The sequence below is a fragment of the Bos javanicus genome, chromosome 16, assembly GCF_032452875.1.
Source record: "Bos javanicus breed banteng chromosome 16, ARS-OSU_banteng_1.0, whole genome shotgun sequence".
Lineage (NCBI taxonomy): Eukaryota > Metazoa > Chordata > Mammalia > Artiodactyla > Bovidae > Bos > Bos javanicus.
In genome coordinates this window covers 44015092-44031491 of record NC_083883.1, presented here as the reverse complement: position 1 = coordinate 44031491, position 16400 = coordinate 44015092, and the positions used below count along the sequence as shown (strand labels likewise).

Sequence of the window (16400 nt, the reverse complement as noted above, 5' to 3'; positions counted from 1 at the left end):
TATGTTTATTCTGAAATTCTTTTAAACCAAGATAATTGCTGTGAACTTGTTTTGCATGCTGCTTAAATTGACTGCTGTATATTTGTCTTCCTGTGCCACATATGAGGCCTAATTAATCTTTTTAGTGTTCTCTATGCCTTAATCTTTTAATTTCTTGCCTCTAAATGTTTTCTGCTTCTCCCTTGCTTATTTTTTAATTGCCTCAATGTTCTTTACCAGGTCAGTAAAATTAGCTTGGTGGATCTAGCAGGAAGTGAACGAGCTGATTCAACTGGTGCCAAAGGGACTCGATTAAAGGTATTTATTTTACCAAGTAAATAGCCTAGTCAATAAATGCTCTATGACACAGGTTAGCAAGCTATGGCCAACAGGACAAATCAGCCCACTGCCTGTTTTCATAGATAAAATTTTCTTGGGACACAGCTGCGTCTGTTCATGTATTGTCTGTGGCTGCCTTTGTGCTACAGTGATAGGTTGAGAAGTTGCAGCAGAGGCCGCGTGGCCCACAAAACCATTGACAGAAGAAATTTTCTGACTTCTGACTTATAACTTCAGTGCAAGATGTGTTACATGATAATAGTTAAGGAGGACTTCATAGTCAGGATGAAAATTGAATTGTATTTTGAGGAATGGTTAGAATTTGGTTAGACAGAAGTAAGGGACAATAATTAGAAAATGGTACACAAATCCAGATGTGAGAACAAGCATGGTCTTTTCTAGAGATTTGCTTAACAAGAGGAGAAATTGTACGTCAGTGAGTTGTGGAAAGAAGGTGCATCTGTGAGTTTTTCGAGCACAGACATCGTGATGATAATTAGGACTGTGAGTTAGGCATGTGGTCTTGGCCTGTCAACAAGGTGAAAGGAAAAAAAATTGAGGGTTAAAGAAGGTTTTTAGAACTTGTGGTCATAAATAAAAAAATAATGCTAGCATATGGCTAGCTGTATTTTATGTTATCATGTATGATGTGGCAGTAGTAGAATTCTTTATCATAATTCTTTTATGTTTGATATTGATTTCAGGAAGGAGCAAATATTAATAAGTCTCTTACAACTCTGGGTAAAGTCATTTCAGCCTTGGCAGAGGTGGTAAGTGTTAACTCTTCATTATAAGGGAAAGTTTGTCTACTCAGCAAATGTATTTGACTAATATTTTATGATTGCTCTTAAAGGGTATTCTCTTTTTTCCTTTTATATCATGTCTTTCTCTTTTTAGAGCTTTTCAGATAAGATAGTAGGTATGGCGCACTTTGACTTTGTACTGAAAATAAAAGCGATTAAGGCAAATGAAAGTAAATGTAGATCTGTAAAGGCTAGAATTAAACTAGGTCTTTGCAAAGACTTAAGGTTTGACTGTTTGAGCCTTATTTTGTAGCTCTTGTAAGAGCAAGTATATTTATTGCATATTATTTTCTATGTAATCTTTTCTAAACAGGATACTGTACATTTTGGAGTATTTTGAGCAATTTGCCTTGGCAAATGTTGTTGATTTGTGGGCCAATAAACTATATTTTAAAGTAGTTTTATTTTTTCTTATTTCTTAGAATTAAAACAAAGCCCTTTATACAAAAATAGTTGAAACAATTTTTGTATAAGGGGCTTCGTTATTTAGGTTAGAAGCTAAGGAAGTGCTGGTTATTTTATGCTCTAGTTTAGTACCTCATTTGAATCTCTAAAAAGGATTAAATGTTTTCTTGCTTGTCTCTGAGAAGTGATATTCAATTTATGACTTAAAAATTTTTTTTTAATGACTTAAAATATTTTCTGTTTGGAGGCTTATTGTGTGTTCTCATTCTCTTTTAAATGCTTTTCCCCGTAGGATAACTGCACCAGCAAGGTATGGTGGGGCTTGGTAGAAATGATCTAGCTGTATAATCAGTTGTTGATTTTAAATCCTCAGCAGGACGCTTGGAGGCATAAGTAGGAATGGAAACTTGAAGAAGCATTATATTTGTTTTCTAGCTCTGGAATTTAGAATTGCTATTTAGGGTGACTGTGAATCATGAGATATCACACCAATACAAAGGTTTAAGAAAAATGTAGCTATCATTTCAAGAAGCCAGCTATGTTTTAGAATGGTGCCCATAAAAAATTTATTTTATTGCTCTTAGGAGGCATATAGGTTACTGCCATATAGGTTTTCTACCATGAAAAGTCATGGATTATTTAAATTATTAAATTTTTTTCATATTCTTTGGTTATACATAAATTGAAAGCTCTAAGATAAAATTAAATTTCTAACTGTTTTTAACCATTAAATGTTTCCAGAAAACATTGTTTGTATTCTTATTAATCCAGATACAGTAGATTTTCCTTTTCCTTATATTTTTACACAGATATTCTAAAATTTATTAATACTCTTTTGCATAAATACTAGGGCACTTAATAGTTTGATCTGAATCACAAGCGTATCATGGGGGAGAGAGGCAGTGTCTGCTTTGAAATACTTTTAAAAATATAGATTTGCATATTCTCTAGTTCTATAAAAATATTTTTAAAAGTGCTGGTTTTCTGGGTTTTTGCTTTTTGTTTTGTTCTGTTCATTGGACAGAGCTGCCTGAGACTAAAACATCTCTCTGCTATTTGATATAATGCATGTGTAGATATTCTTCTAATATCTAATCTAGGTCCTAGAACAATGAAAACTTAAAATTTAGTGATTATTCTAACTTGTCCTGTCCATTTGCTCATCTGTTTACATCTGTATCAACCAGAGGAAAAGTTTACAAAGTATTTTTTCCATGATTTCCCTCACTGATCTGTGTCACAAAATTTTGCAAATGATCTTTTATAATATGTTTTATAAAACCCAGTTTAGTACTCTGTGTCTGTGTCATAAACTGTAACAGATCAGAAATAAATGTTAATTTTTATGTAACAGGCATGATTTTTGGTGAATTAAGATGTATTGTTATTTTCACTGGGAAGAGAAACAGGATTATTTCCATCCATACTTAAATAGTATTTTTTAGTGAGGTTAGTGATCTAAGTAAAGCTTGTTATGTAGCGGCTAAAACACTTAGTTTTTAAAAAAAATTGTGGATGTGAGAACAGGAAGGACATTCATTTGTATGAGAGCAAGCAGAGAAGAAATGGCTAAAGTTCTGGGATATTTTTAAATGGAAAAGATTGAAGTTCTATTTATACTTCTTCGTTTAGCTACTCCTTCTTAGTTTAGCCTAATTGACAGAAATGAATATGGAACATTTTAGAATCTGACACTGCTTACTTATTTTTACAGTTCTGTTGGCAGTCATTATAATTGGCATACTTTAAATCTTGCGGCATTTTCAATACTAAAGATAGGCAAAGTGAAGTGTTTAGATGCAGTGGGGAACGGAGAGGATAAACTGAGGTTTCAGGCCCCAAGGATTTCATGTGGAATGAAAGTCCCACTCAGCTATGAATGACTGAGAGGATTAATTCTCCTTAAAGGTCTGTGTAACTTAGGAATACAACCTGCTGTGGGAAATGATGTCCTCATAGGTGAATGTGTCTGTGGGTGGAGCAGGATGAGATGTTGTTCAGTCACTAAGATGACTTAGCCTGACTCTTTGCGACCCCATGGACTGCAGCATGCCAGGCTTCTGCCTGTCCTTCACTATCTCTGGGAGTTTGCTCAGGTTCATGTCCGTTGAGTCGGTGATGCTATTCAGCCATCTCAAAATGTAGGGGACATGTTTGATGAGATGGAATTCAAGTACCAACTTGCCTACTTCCTTTCCTTCTCAACAAATCAGAAGTCAGCTACTTAGTACTCTTTCTGAATACCCAGGATTTAGCAAGAAATAAATCATGCTCAATAACCTCCGATATGCAGATGTACCACCCTTGTGGCAGAAAGTGAAGAGGAACTGAAGAGCCTCTTGATGAAAGTGAAAGAGGAGAGTGAAAAAGCTGGCTTAAAACTAAACATTCAAAAAATGAAGATCATGGCATCTGGTCCCGTCACTTCATGGCAAATAAATGGGGAAACAATGGAAACAGTGACAGACTTTATTTTCTTGGGCTCGAAAATCACTGCAGATGGTGACTGCAGCCATGAAATTAAAAGATGTTTGCTCCTTGGAAGAAAAGCTATGACAAACCTAGAAAGCATATTAAAAAGCAGAGAGGTTGCTTTGCTGACAAAGGTCCATCTAGTCAAAGCTATGTTTTTCATGTATGAATGTGAGAGTTGGACTATAAAGAAAGCTGAGTGCCAAAGAATTGAAGCTTTTGAACTGTGGTGTTGGAGAAGACTCTTGAGAGTCCCTTGGGCTGCAAGGATATCAAACTAGACAATCCTAAAGGAAATCAGTCCTGAATGTTCATTGGAGGGACTAATGCTGAAGCTCTAGTACTTTGGGCACCTGATGTGAAGAATGGACTCATTGGAAAAGACCCTGATGCTGGGAAAGATTGAAGGCAGGAGGAGAAGGGAATGACAGAGAATGAGATGGTTGGATGGCATCACTGACTCAATGGACACGAGTTTGAGCAAGTTCCGGGAGTTGGTGATGGACAGGGAAGCCTGGCGTGCTGCAGTCTATGGGGTCACAAACAGTCAGACACGACTTAGTGACTGAACTGAACTGAGGTCATCCTTAGTTTAATATGACCTCAGATTATGCTGGGAATAGATTATTAAACTGCTTGTTACTGGGGAGATGCCTATCAGTGAAACCTGGCTTTCCCCTTAGTAACTTCTTTAATTATCACCACACAGTAGTCAGCCAGCAGATATTGTAGTAGCCAAAGCATTTGCATTGTGTTTTACTTTCAGAGGGTGTAATTTCCTTCATCTCAGCACTGGTTTTGCATTGGTGTCTTTTGCTTTATCCTGTGATAATGAGATGGGCCATGGAGAGAGCAGTATAAGGAAACTTTTGATAAATATAGAAAGTTTATCTTGCAGTCTGTCTAAATCTCCTGATCAGCAAATTGCATCGCTTTCTTAGACCTTTTCACTTTGACTCCTAATTCTAATGGTCTGATATATTTTTGACATAATTTCCTTTTAAAGAAACCTAATATGTTTTACAATGTAAGAGTTACGAGATATGCAGTAACCACCTTGATGATTTGGTGGTTGACTAGATAAATTTATTAATTAAATGAGTTGCTCCTACACATCCAACCTGGAATGCACAAGATTCATATTTGCCCCTCTGTAAAAGTAAAAATTATTATTTGAGGTTTGCTATTAGATGATATTAAAAAAATCATTGTTAATTTTGTTAAGTGTGAGAGTGGTCTTATAGTTACTTTTTTCTTTTTTATAAAGTCTTTCTCTGTTAGAGATACATACCTGAAGTATTTTTAGGTGAAATGTGGATTTGCTTTAGAGCCCTACACAAGCTATAAATGACAGGATATTAGATAGTAGTGTTATATTGGTGTTAAATTTCCTGACTTTGGTCATTGAACTGTGGCTGTGTAAGAGAATGTCCTTATCTGCTGAAATGTTTAGGGATAAAAGGGCATAGGGTCTGTAGTTTCCTCCAGAATGGTTCAGAAAGAAAAAAATGTAGGAAAGACTTTGAGTGAAATTGAAACGTGATTGGTGAAATATTGATAATGGTCAGAGCTGCGTGATGGATATATGGTAGTTCATTAGGGTATTCTCCAAACTTCTGTGAATACTGTAAATTTTTCAGAATGAAATATAATAAGAAATAATTATTTATTAAATGAGCTTTTGGTTTTGTGAAGAACTGAAGCTGTGAGTGTTAAATTTCAACAGTGATGGCACCCCACTGTAATTTAATTTACTTGGAAGTTTTAGACTGGTTTGCCTTCCATCTGAATTATTCCTCTCTAACAATGCTAAGAAAGGCTAAGGCCATTTCTTTCTGTTTAATAGAGTAAGAAGAAGAAGAAAACTGATTTTATTCCCTACAGAGATTCTGTACTTACTTGGCTCCTTCGAGAAAATCTAGGTATGTAATCATCTTTTTAAAGGTGTGAAATCATCTTTTTGAAGCTGTTTACCAATTATCTTTGTGGTTCATTTTCCTGTGTGTCTGCTTTTTGAGAAGAATAATCTCTGTTACTAACTTGAGTGATCTTTCTCTTTTTTCATTTTTACTCTTGATTTAAGTTGGTTGAATTTGCTTACCTTAATTGTATTTGTTTATTTATACCAGTTTTTTTGAGATATAATTGACCATACAGAACTGTTTAAATTGAAGGTGTGCAGCATAATGATTTGGCTTATATACATCATGGAATGGTTATCACAGTAAGTTTAGTGAACATCCATTATCCTGTATAGATTAAACAAATTAAAGAAATAGAAAAATAATTTTTCTTGTGATGAGAACTCAAGATTTACTCCCTCAACAACTTTCATATGTAACATGGTCGTCTTTCAGTCGCTTAGTCATGTCTGACTCTTTGCAACTCCGTGAACTGCAGAACACCAGGCTTCCCTGTCCTTCATTATCTCCTGGAGCTTGCTCAAACTCATATCCATTGATTTGGTGATGCCATCCAAACATCTCATTCTCTGTCATCCCCTTCTTCTCCTGCCTTCAGTCTTTCCCAGCATCGGGGTCTTTTTTAATGAGTTGGCTCTTTGCATCAGGTGGCCAAAGTATTGGAGCTTCAGCTTCATATATAACATACTGTAGTGTTAATTATATTAATCGTGTTGTAGATTATATTCCTAGTATTTATCTTATAACTGGAAGTTTGTACCTTTGGACTACATTCATCTGATTTCCCCTCTGCCCTAACCACTGCCACTGGAACCACAAGTCTGTTCTCTTTTTCTGTTTGTTTGTTTGTTTTTGAAGTATAGTTGACCTACAGCACTCTGTTAGTTCCTGTTACACAAAAGGTGATTTGGTATTTCTATGCATTTCAAACAAATCACCAATAAGTTTACTTAATGATATGTTACCATACAAAGATGTTATGTAGTTATTCACTGTATGTCCCAACTGTACATAGCTGTCTTTATATGTGGATTATTTTGAATTATTGATCTAAGTTCATGCATTTTAACAACCCAGCCTTTTTACTGCTCCTCCAACTCATGTTTAATGTTTTAACATCGTATTTTACATCTTTTGTTTTGTGTATCCCTTAACTCTTTATTGTGGAGAAGGCAATGGCACCCCACTCTAGTACTCTTGCCTGGAAAAATCCCATGGAAGGAGGAGCCTAGTGGGCTGCAGTCCATAGGGTCGCTGGGAGTCGGACAGGACTGAGCGACTTCACTTTCACTTTTCACTTTCATGCATTGGAGAAGGAAATGGCAACCCACTCCAGTGTTCTTGCTTTGAGAATCCCAGGGACGGGGAGCCTGGTGGGCTGCTGTCTATGGGGTCACCCAGAGTCAGACACGACCGAAGCGACTTAGCAGCAGCAGTAACAGTAACTCTTTATTGAGGATAGAGATGATTTTACTACTTTTGTCTGTTAACCTTCCTACTTGCTTTATACATGACTCATTTACTACCTTTACTGTATATTTGCCTTTACCAATGAGATTTTTCCTTTTGTAGTTCTCATGTTTTTAGTTGTGGCCTTTTCTTTTTTACTTAGAGAAGTCCCTTTAACATTTCTTGTAAAACTGGTTTGGTGATGCTGAATTCTTTAGCTCTTGCTTAAATGTAACAATTTTGACATCTCCATCAAATCTGAATGAAAGCCTTGCCAGCTAGAGATTATTAGTTATAGGTTTTTCCCTTTCATCATTTTAAATATGTTGTGCCACTGTCTTCTAGAGAGTTTCTTCTGAAAAGTCAGCTGATAGCCTTACAGTAGTTTGTTTCTTTTCCCTTGCTGCTTTTAATATTCTCTCCTTATCTTTAATTTTTGCCATTTTAATTACAATGTCTAGAGTGATCCTCTTTGGGTTGATCCTGTTTGTTGATCCTCTCTGTGCTTCCTGGATGTCTTTTTTCTTTCCCAGGTTAGGGAAGTTTTCATCTATTATATCTTCAAATGTGTTCTCTCCCTCTTCTCCTTGGGCAGCCTTGTGTTCATACACTGGATGTTGTACCAGGGGTCTCTTAAACCGTCCTCATTTCTTCTTATTCTTTTTTCTGTTCAGCCTTAGTTATCTCCACGATTCCATCTTCCAGCTCCCTAATCCATTCCTCTGTATCATCTAATCTACTGTTGATTCCTTCTAGTGTATTTTTCATTTCAGTTATTCTTAATTTTTTTTTTTTTTGGTTCTTCTTTGTATTTTGTAACTCTTGTTAAAAACTTCTAACTTCTTACTCTGTTCATTTAGTCTTCTCCTGAGTTCTTTGAACATCTTTACAATCATTACCATGAACTCTCTATTTGGTAGATTGCCTTTTCCACTTAGTTCTTCCAGGGTTTTATCTTGTTCCTTCGTTTTGAACATATTTCTCTGTTGCCTCATTTTGCCTAATTTATTGTTTTTATTTGTGTGTATCTGGTAGCTTGGTTAGGTGTCCTGACCTTGGAGAAGTGGCCTTTTGCAGGAGATGTCCTGTGTATGCCAGCAGTGCACTTCCCTCTGGTCACCAGAGCTGTATGCTCTAGGGGTGTCCCATGTTTGGGCTGCATGGGTCCTTCTGTTGTGGCAGGCTGGCTGCTGTGGGAATTCTGGGAGGTGTGGCTGACCCCTGTTCTGGTTGGTTTCCAGGCCCTGTGTTGTGTGGAGGCTGCCATACATTGGTGGATGGGGCTGAGTTCTGGAGCGGGTGGTTCCAAGGCTGGGGGCCTGGATGTGTTGTCAGTCTGCTGGCAGGCAGGGCCAGTTCCTGACAGGATGCTTGCAGAATCTGGTGTCCCAAAGCTGGTGTTGGCATGCTGGTGAGTAGGGCTAGATGCTAGAGTAGCTGCAGGGTCTAGGGTATCTTGGATGTGGTATTAGCCTGCTGGCAGATGGGACTGGAGCCCAGGACATCCTGGGGCTATTGCCAGCCTGTTGGTGGGCACATCTGGGGCCCAGGGTCTCTGACTGTAGGGCCCTATGGGTCCTTGGGGCTGGGGCTAGTGCCAGCTTGCTGGTGTGGGATAGGGCGCAGGTCCTGGGCACTCAGGTAGACAGGACTGGGTGGCTGTGGGTTCTGGGGTCTTAAGACAGCAGACCTGCTGGTGGGTAAGGCAAGTCCCAGCACTTATCAGCTAGAGGGAGAATTCCAAAGTGGAACTTTCTGTGCCAGTGTCCTTGTGGTAGAACAAGCTCCCCAAATTGGCTGCCTCCAGAGAGTACTCCTGCCTCTTGTCCTCCAGGATCAGCCCAGGGTTCTGACCCAGTCTCCTTTCAGGTTACTGCCTCTGTCCTGGGTCCTGGGGCACGTGAGATTGTGTGTGTACTCCTTAAGAGTGGTGTCTCTCTTCCCACAGCCCTCTGGCTTTCCCAAAAGTAAGCCCTGCTGGGCTTCAAATCAAACTTTCTGGGGGCTTATCTTTTTGGTGCAGGAGTCCATGTGGAGCTCAGACCCCTTGCTCTTTGCGGAGAACCTCTGCAGTTGCAATTATCCTCATTTGTAGCTCAACCACGCAGGGCTGTGGGTCTTGACTATTCCATATCTCTGCCCCACCTACCTGTCTCCTTGTGATTCCTTCTTTAGTTTTAAGGACTTTTCTGCTAGTTGTTTGATATTTCTTACCAAAAGTTGCTTTGGAATAGTTGTTATTTTGTGTGCCTGTGGAAAGAGGTGAGCTCAGGGTCTTCCTGCTCTGCCATTTTAGCTAATAGAGTAACCAGGGTGCTACTTTTAGTGAGCATCTTTAATATCTTTCCTGTGATATTATTGCCCACCTTTAAATCAGGGCTTGCTCCCATGTCTTATTTACTTTAGGACATGAACTGTGGAGTAATTGTTTATCTGACCACACACCTGCTTCAAACTGTTGTTCCTTTTTGAAAACCCCATGCTCCTTTGAGAGAGAGGCACGTAATCAAATGTAACTCCTCTTTGCTGATGTTTTTGGATCTTTTACCTGTCATTCACTGTTCTTTTAGCCCCTTTCCCTCTTTCTTGATAAGGAGGGAGTGATTAACTGTGTTACATGTTGCTGATGGAAGGAAGTGACTGAGAATGGCTATTCATGTCACCAGTGACTTTCATATCATTAAGAGTGGCTTTAGTGGAGTATCTAGGGAAACTGGACACAGTACATCCAGACACCAAGATTTACATGTAACGATGCCTGGCCTGGGGACATTTAAAAAATTTACTGATTAAATCTTAGAATCTGAGGTTTTGCTGTCTGATTTGACACATTCAATGAAGTTTTTTAATAAAACAAGTATGATTTGAGATAATCATGATTCATCTTTTTAGGTGGCAATTCTCGGACTGCAATGGTTGCTGCTCTGAGCCCAGCTGATATCAACTATGATGAAACTTTGAGCACTCTGAGGTACTCCTGTTTGATCTCAATAGCTAATGAAAACACAGTGTTCCCCATAAGTCATCTTGTTGGGCCATGGGTTGTCTTATGCTGTGTGGGTAGTTGCTTGAGTAAACAATGACCCATCCCTTTTATAACAGGGAACACACATACAAAAACACAAACCTATTTATACTTTTCAGTTTCATTGAGAAAAGTAGGAACTTTTTCATAGGAAAGATATTAAATTTGCTTTGGTGAGATTTTTGGGTAACTTTTAGATAATAGTAAAAACTTCTTAATATTTTCTATAAAAAGAAGTGTCCCCTTCTCATGTTTGTCATTATAGAAGTGCTTACTCACATCATAACAAATAATAAAGTTGTGAGTACATGTAATACTTTAAAAATTATGGACAGAATGTTCACTAATAGGATAGTTTTGTATATGATTAGGTTCGATTACATTAATCTGAAACTTTCAACTCTTCTCTCATCAAAAACATTTTTGATATAATGGAAGAAACACTATATAGTCTAATAAATTAGTTTTGATATATATTTTGATATTAGTCCCTGATATTTATTTCCTTTGTGATCTTGAGGAAATCACTTAGATTCACTGAAGCCTTTTCCCACATCTTTATAAGGTACTAAAAATAATGCTTTCTACATATGTATTTTTACTAAGGCTCATAAAAATATGTAAACACTCAAGCTGTTTTTAGAAATAATGGTATGTTACTTATGAGAAGTAGAGCATTTAAGGAATGGCAAAAATGTGTCTTCTTTTTGGATCTAGATACGCAGATCGTGCAAAACAAATTAAATGTAATGCTGTTATCAATGAGGACCCCAATGCCAAACTGGTTCGTGAATTAAAGGAGGAGGTGACACGGCTGAAGGACCTTCTTCGTGCTCAGGGGCTGGGAGATATTATTGATAGTAAGTGAATTAAGGACCAGCACAAAATCTATTCTTTCTAGGGCTCTTAAACTTAGAGTTAAGGAACTTGATGAAACTTGATGATAAAGAGTTTTTTGGGTTTTTCTTAACCTTTTAAGGAGTCCATTGAGGGTAGTTCCCTGGTGGTATAGTGGTTAGGATTTTTGGCTTTTACTGCCATGGCCCAGGTTCAATCCTTGGTCAGGGGAACCGAGATCCCAGAAGCTGTACAGCACGCCCACCCCAAAAGCTCATTGAAAATGATCTCAGAATTTCTTTTATGTACCCATGTATCAGGTTTTGAACTCATGAAATTACTTTTTAAAATGTTATGTATCATTACTTATATTTGTTATTGGATTTCTGTTTTAGATCAGCAGTGAAGTTTATTTGGATTGTTTATTCTCACTGTGAAATTAATCACTTCATAAAATTGTTACTTCAATTTTTTGTTTTTCTGTTTTGGGTTTCTTTGGATTAATGTAGTAGTAATACTGAATATATTTGTAAGAAACCCACCATTCCAGTCTCCTTTCAGATAAGATTTACCTTTGAGTGGTTAAATGCCCCCCAACTCACTCCTTATAAACTTATGAAGGGGCAAATAACCAAATCTTGTCAAGTTCAAGAATTAGACTTCCAGAGAGTCTTACAATGTTGTCTTAAAATGACTCTCTAACCTCAGTGATCTGCCTACAAAATGTCTAATCAGAAGTTCTGAGGGAGTTAACTAGAATATTCAGTATAATAGTATATGAGTTTACTTAATAAAGCATATTTTTATTTTTTGAGTTTCAGATTAATATTATTATTTGGCATTCTAATAAGATTTTCAAGGCCTCTTCTAGTTTAGTTCTTCTTACTGATTAACACCTGAATTTAAATGAATACATACTCTTTGTAAAATGATAGTATGTTATTCTAAGTGTTAATTATTTTCAGCTTCCCAAATACCAAATACTGCTCTGTTCCCCCTCTATGTCACTACTGAACCTGAACTTTGACCCTTTTTGTATTTTCCCTCTTGCTTACCTTCAGTTGATCCATTGATCGATGATTACTCGGGAAGTGGAGGCAAATGTGTGTATCTCATGTATCGGTGGTTTCCAGTACTCTGACTTGCTACTCTGCCTCTGCTGGATCAGCCTTAAGATGAGCTTTGCATGTCAGCGATCCTAACAGGGAAATCCCAGACAGAGCATAGTAGATTCAGAAATTATTCCTATTTTTGTCCTTTTCCATTAGCAGAACAGACTTGCTGAATTTCAGTCTGTGGCTTGAATTAGGTCAAGAGGCTTAAAAACCTCTTATTGCTTTACTCTTTAGTTTTTCCACTTTAGTTTTGTGTGATTAAATTGAATCCAAACTCATAGATGGTGATGGTAGTGATGACAGCAGCTCACATGTATTGAGTGTTTATAATGTGCCAGGACCTATTCCAGGTAACCTGAATATATTATCTCTTCTAAACCTGTCAGTGACTCGCACAAAGTTCCTTTTTTGCCCGCTTTTCCAAAGAGGACACTGCTGTCCGGAGTGGCTAGTTTGCACTAAATGAGATCCCGTGGTTTCTATGTGGTCAGACTGGATAGTATAACTAAGAGCCCTCATTTTTAATCATTATGGCACCTTTTTTGGCCTCATGATCCCTCACGGTCTGATTACTTGTTAGAAAAATCCTTTTAAAATAGCTCTCTAACTCTGAGCCTTGGTGTATATATAATTGAAAGAAGTCACTTCTAGTTGGCCAAATCTCTGGGCTAGAGTAGCTCTGTGGTGTTGGATTAGCTCTCACCTGTGCTTATGCCAAACATATTTCCTCCAGATCTTGGACCTCAGCTTACTTGATGATTAGGTAAACTTTTTTACTCATTCGTGAATTACAAATTAAATTTTTTAAAACTTGGGTGTCAAAAATGTGTGCTTGAAATGAGGACTTTTTATAAAGGGATCACACCTCATTACTCTCTCCATATCTATCACTCTTTTAAGCTAACTCATAAATGAATAACTCAAATAAATGAAGAATCTTGATTTGGGGGTGATTCAGTTTTAGATTTTTGTTGGTTTGTTTGTTTCTATGGGAGATCATGTGATAGGGCTTGGCAGATACAGGAGAAGCCCAGTGCAGCCCTGGCTGCTGTCTTGAGTTTCGGCCTCTAAGGCCCTGTAATGTCCTAACCCACAGTGACTCTTGGATCGGAACTGCTCTGTCTGAGATTTCCGAAGCCAGCTGGTTCTGGTGTGGGAGAGACACCCTTTGTTCTTGCTTTTGTGCTGCAGGTGCTGCTGCTGCCAGCTTGTTGCCTCACTTTTTCTGAGCAGTTGTGGCATCTCCCAAAAAGCTATGCATGACTGAGTTTTAATTCTGTGTCCATGCAGGAGAACAGCCCTGACGACTGAGTTTCCGTTTCAATCACTGCACTTAATGCCTTATAGGGCTTGCATGTGTCGGCTGGACCTTCCATCCTGTTCTTCCCCACCTTGCTGCTACCACCTGGTAGCTAATTTTTTGCAACAGTTCTTACCCCCACCTCCCTTTTAAAATTTGCTTGTTTTCCTATGTTCTATTTTTGCAGATGGTGGTTCTCAAACTGTCTTGAAGCAACCACTGGTTTTAAGGGGATTCAGGAACTGGCTTTGATTAAGTTCACATGGGATAGACTCAGAGAAAACTAATAATATTTTTTTCTGACTCTTTGTATTGACTCATATCCTTTAAAGAAAATTTACTTAGTTTTGATATGAATTTTGAGCAGTATAGATTGTCTTACATATAAACATGAGCTAATTTAAAAATAAGAATATATCAGTACCTATGGATTTCCTCTGGTGCCTACTGGAGAAAGATGACTAAGGAAGAAAAGTACAAATGGCAATTTAATGAGTTTGTTGTTTGTGGCTCTTTTTACCAAAACTAAGTTTAAAAGCAAAACTTAGAATTCTGTTAAAGACTTAAGTAAATGAAAGTATCTCCCTAAAACTTGCATATCATACTAGGAACTCGGCTTCCCAGTAACTCATGGTCATTCTGTTAGGCAAAGTGAGAGCCTTACTTAAATTAGTAGATAATCAGCCTTAATTTTTGCTTGCTCCAGTAGATGAACATGAGCTACACCGGATTTAATAATTTGCTCATTGTTCACTCATTGTTCATCCCTGTTGAGATAATTAGCTCTGAGTTCTTAGCCAGGACTTATACAAGACTCCTGTAGTTTCTGCACTTACCTCTTCTTTTTTAAAAGGTATATTTAAAAACTCCTTGTAAAAAAAAACAAAAAAAACCAAAAACTCCTTGTTAGCATACAAAGAACACTACTAAGTGCTCAGATTTTTGTTTTAATGTAACATATTCTTGGGAGTTTTTCCTGAGTCCCTTAAGATACTGGGCCAGGCTGATGTGTATTCATATTGACAGATAAATGATCATTTTTTTTCCTTTGCTGTTGGAACTACTGGCATTTAACAGTTGTGTTAACCTAAGACATTACAGATTTGGAGCTGTGGATAGGATGGAAGGCAGGTAGCCTGGTTTTGTGGGGACAGGGCTTCAGCAGTGTCCTTGGAGGCTCTGTGCCCCTCTACCAAATGCAGTGTTAACCCATACTGGACTTTCTAGTTTCTAAATTTAGTAGTAGTTCTTAACCTCTCCAATGCCAGTATTAAAAACAAGACAGTCATGTTTGAGAACTGCCATCTGGAACAATTACAACTTGTCTTTGTATCATAACTTGTCTTTGTCTTGCCGCTTTAATGCTCTCCTTTCTTACACTGGTGTTCCTTCCTGTCTTTTTCCTTCTTCTGCTCCTTTCCTCTTTTCTACTTTTTCTGCCTTCCCTTCTTTCTATCTCCTAGATCTGAAAGATTTTCAGAACAATAAGCATAGGTACTTGCTAGCCTCTGAGAATCAACGTCCTGGCAATTTTTCCACAGCATCCATGGGGTCCCTTACTTCATCTCCATCTTCCTGCTCACTCAATAGTCAGGTGGGCTTAACATCTGTGACCAGTATTCAGGAGAGAATCATGTCTACACCTGGAGGAGAGGAAGCCATCGAACGTCTGAAGGTAGGTAGTACCTACTCAGACTCAATGGAAGGTATTCTGTGTCATTCTACAAGGCAGAGTAAGGATGAGAAACCATTGAGATGTTGGTTCAGGACATGAAAGAACTTTCTGACTCTCAGAGGTGTCCTGAAATTACTGCTTTGTAAAGTGATTAATTTCTCTTCACCAGAATGCTTGAGTCTGACATGGGTAGGCAGGGATGGGAGGGAGAGTTGCATGGGCAGGTCAGAGGTTGGCCAGGCAAGGTAACTGGTAAGTAGGTGTGTCCATCTGTCATGTCCATAAGTAGATATGTCCATAGTTTATAAGTCATGGTGAAATCGTTCAGTTAGAAATTTCATTGGAAACTAATTAATTAAACATTTGGTTTCTTTGGAAGATGAAATTCTGCAAAGTGCAGAATCTGCTTCTGTTAGTAAAATATGTAATCAAAAGAAGGTTTGCACATTTGAGTAGCTATACCAGCTTTATTCAGAGACACATGAAATTATATTTTCTGGAAGTTCATAGAAAGCCCTGTGATCACTGCAGTGGAAGGGCTGCCCCTCCTGTGCAGGTGCACGCAGGTCACGGATCTTAGTGCTGGTGCTGTGTACTGGAGTCCCGTGTGTGCAGGTCACCCGCCATGCCACCCAGTGGCTTTCTTGTCTGTCTCTGTGAATATGAATGTTATTCCCCCTCTGTGATTACAAGAGCAGACAGTTGTCACCTGTGGTGGCATCCATCACATCATCGAGACAGCAACACAAATGCCTTTTCTTTTCGTGCTTGTCACTTCCAGGATGAGAGTTTGATGTGTCCCTTGTGGCCTTTGTATTCAAGAGTCCAGGGTGGGAAAAGCAGGGAGGGCAAAGAAACTGTAAGGAGCTGGGGGGTTGCAGCCCTGTGCCCAGCGAGCAGTCCTCGTCACGTGCACTCAGCATTCTTCACCACGGTTGCTCATTCAAGGACTGTGGAGAACAGTGACACACTTTGACAGGTTAACAATAGAAAAAGTTTGCTGAGCTTTTTTGCTAATAGGGAGTTTAGCTTGATAATTGTTGATGCTTTCATTTTGGTTTGCAGATGAAGCTGCAAAA

At 38.3% G+C, this 16400-nt stretch overlaps 1 protein-coding gene across 11 annotated transcripts in view; it reads left to right on the top strand.

The window, feature by feature from the left end:
- Positions 1-16400, top strand: part of KIF1B (kinesin family member 1B) — a 151067-nt gene that overhangs the window by 45936 nt on the left and 88731 nt on the right. For 3 of the 11 annotated variants that reach the window (XM_061382763.1, XM_061382757.1, XM_061382766.1), the window contains exons 8-15: positions 220-297; positions 1023-1088; positions 1819-1836; positions 5845-5920; positions 10262-10340; positions 11112-11254; positions 12293-12334; positions 15110-15321. In XM_061382763.1, the coding sequence (XP_061238747.1) occupies positions 220-297; positions 1023-1088; positions 1819-1836; positions 5845-5920; positions 10262-10340; positions 11112-11254; positions 12293-12334; positions 15110-15321 (714 nt within the window). The remainder of the gene's footprint in view (positions 1-219; positions 298-1022; positions 1089-1818; positions 1837-5844; positions 5921-10261; positions 10341-11111; positions 11255-12292; positions 12335-15109; positions 15322-16400) is intronic. The other 8 variants (XM_061382765.1, XM_061382761.1, XM_061382768.1 and 5 more) reach the window with 5 other exon arrangements.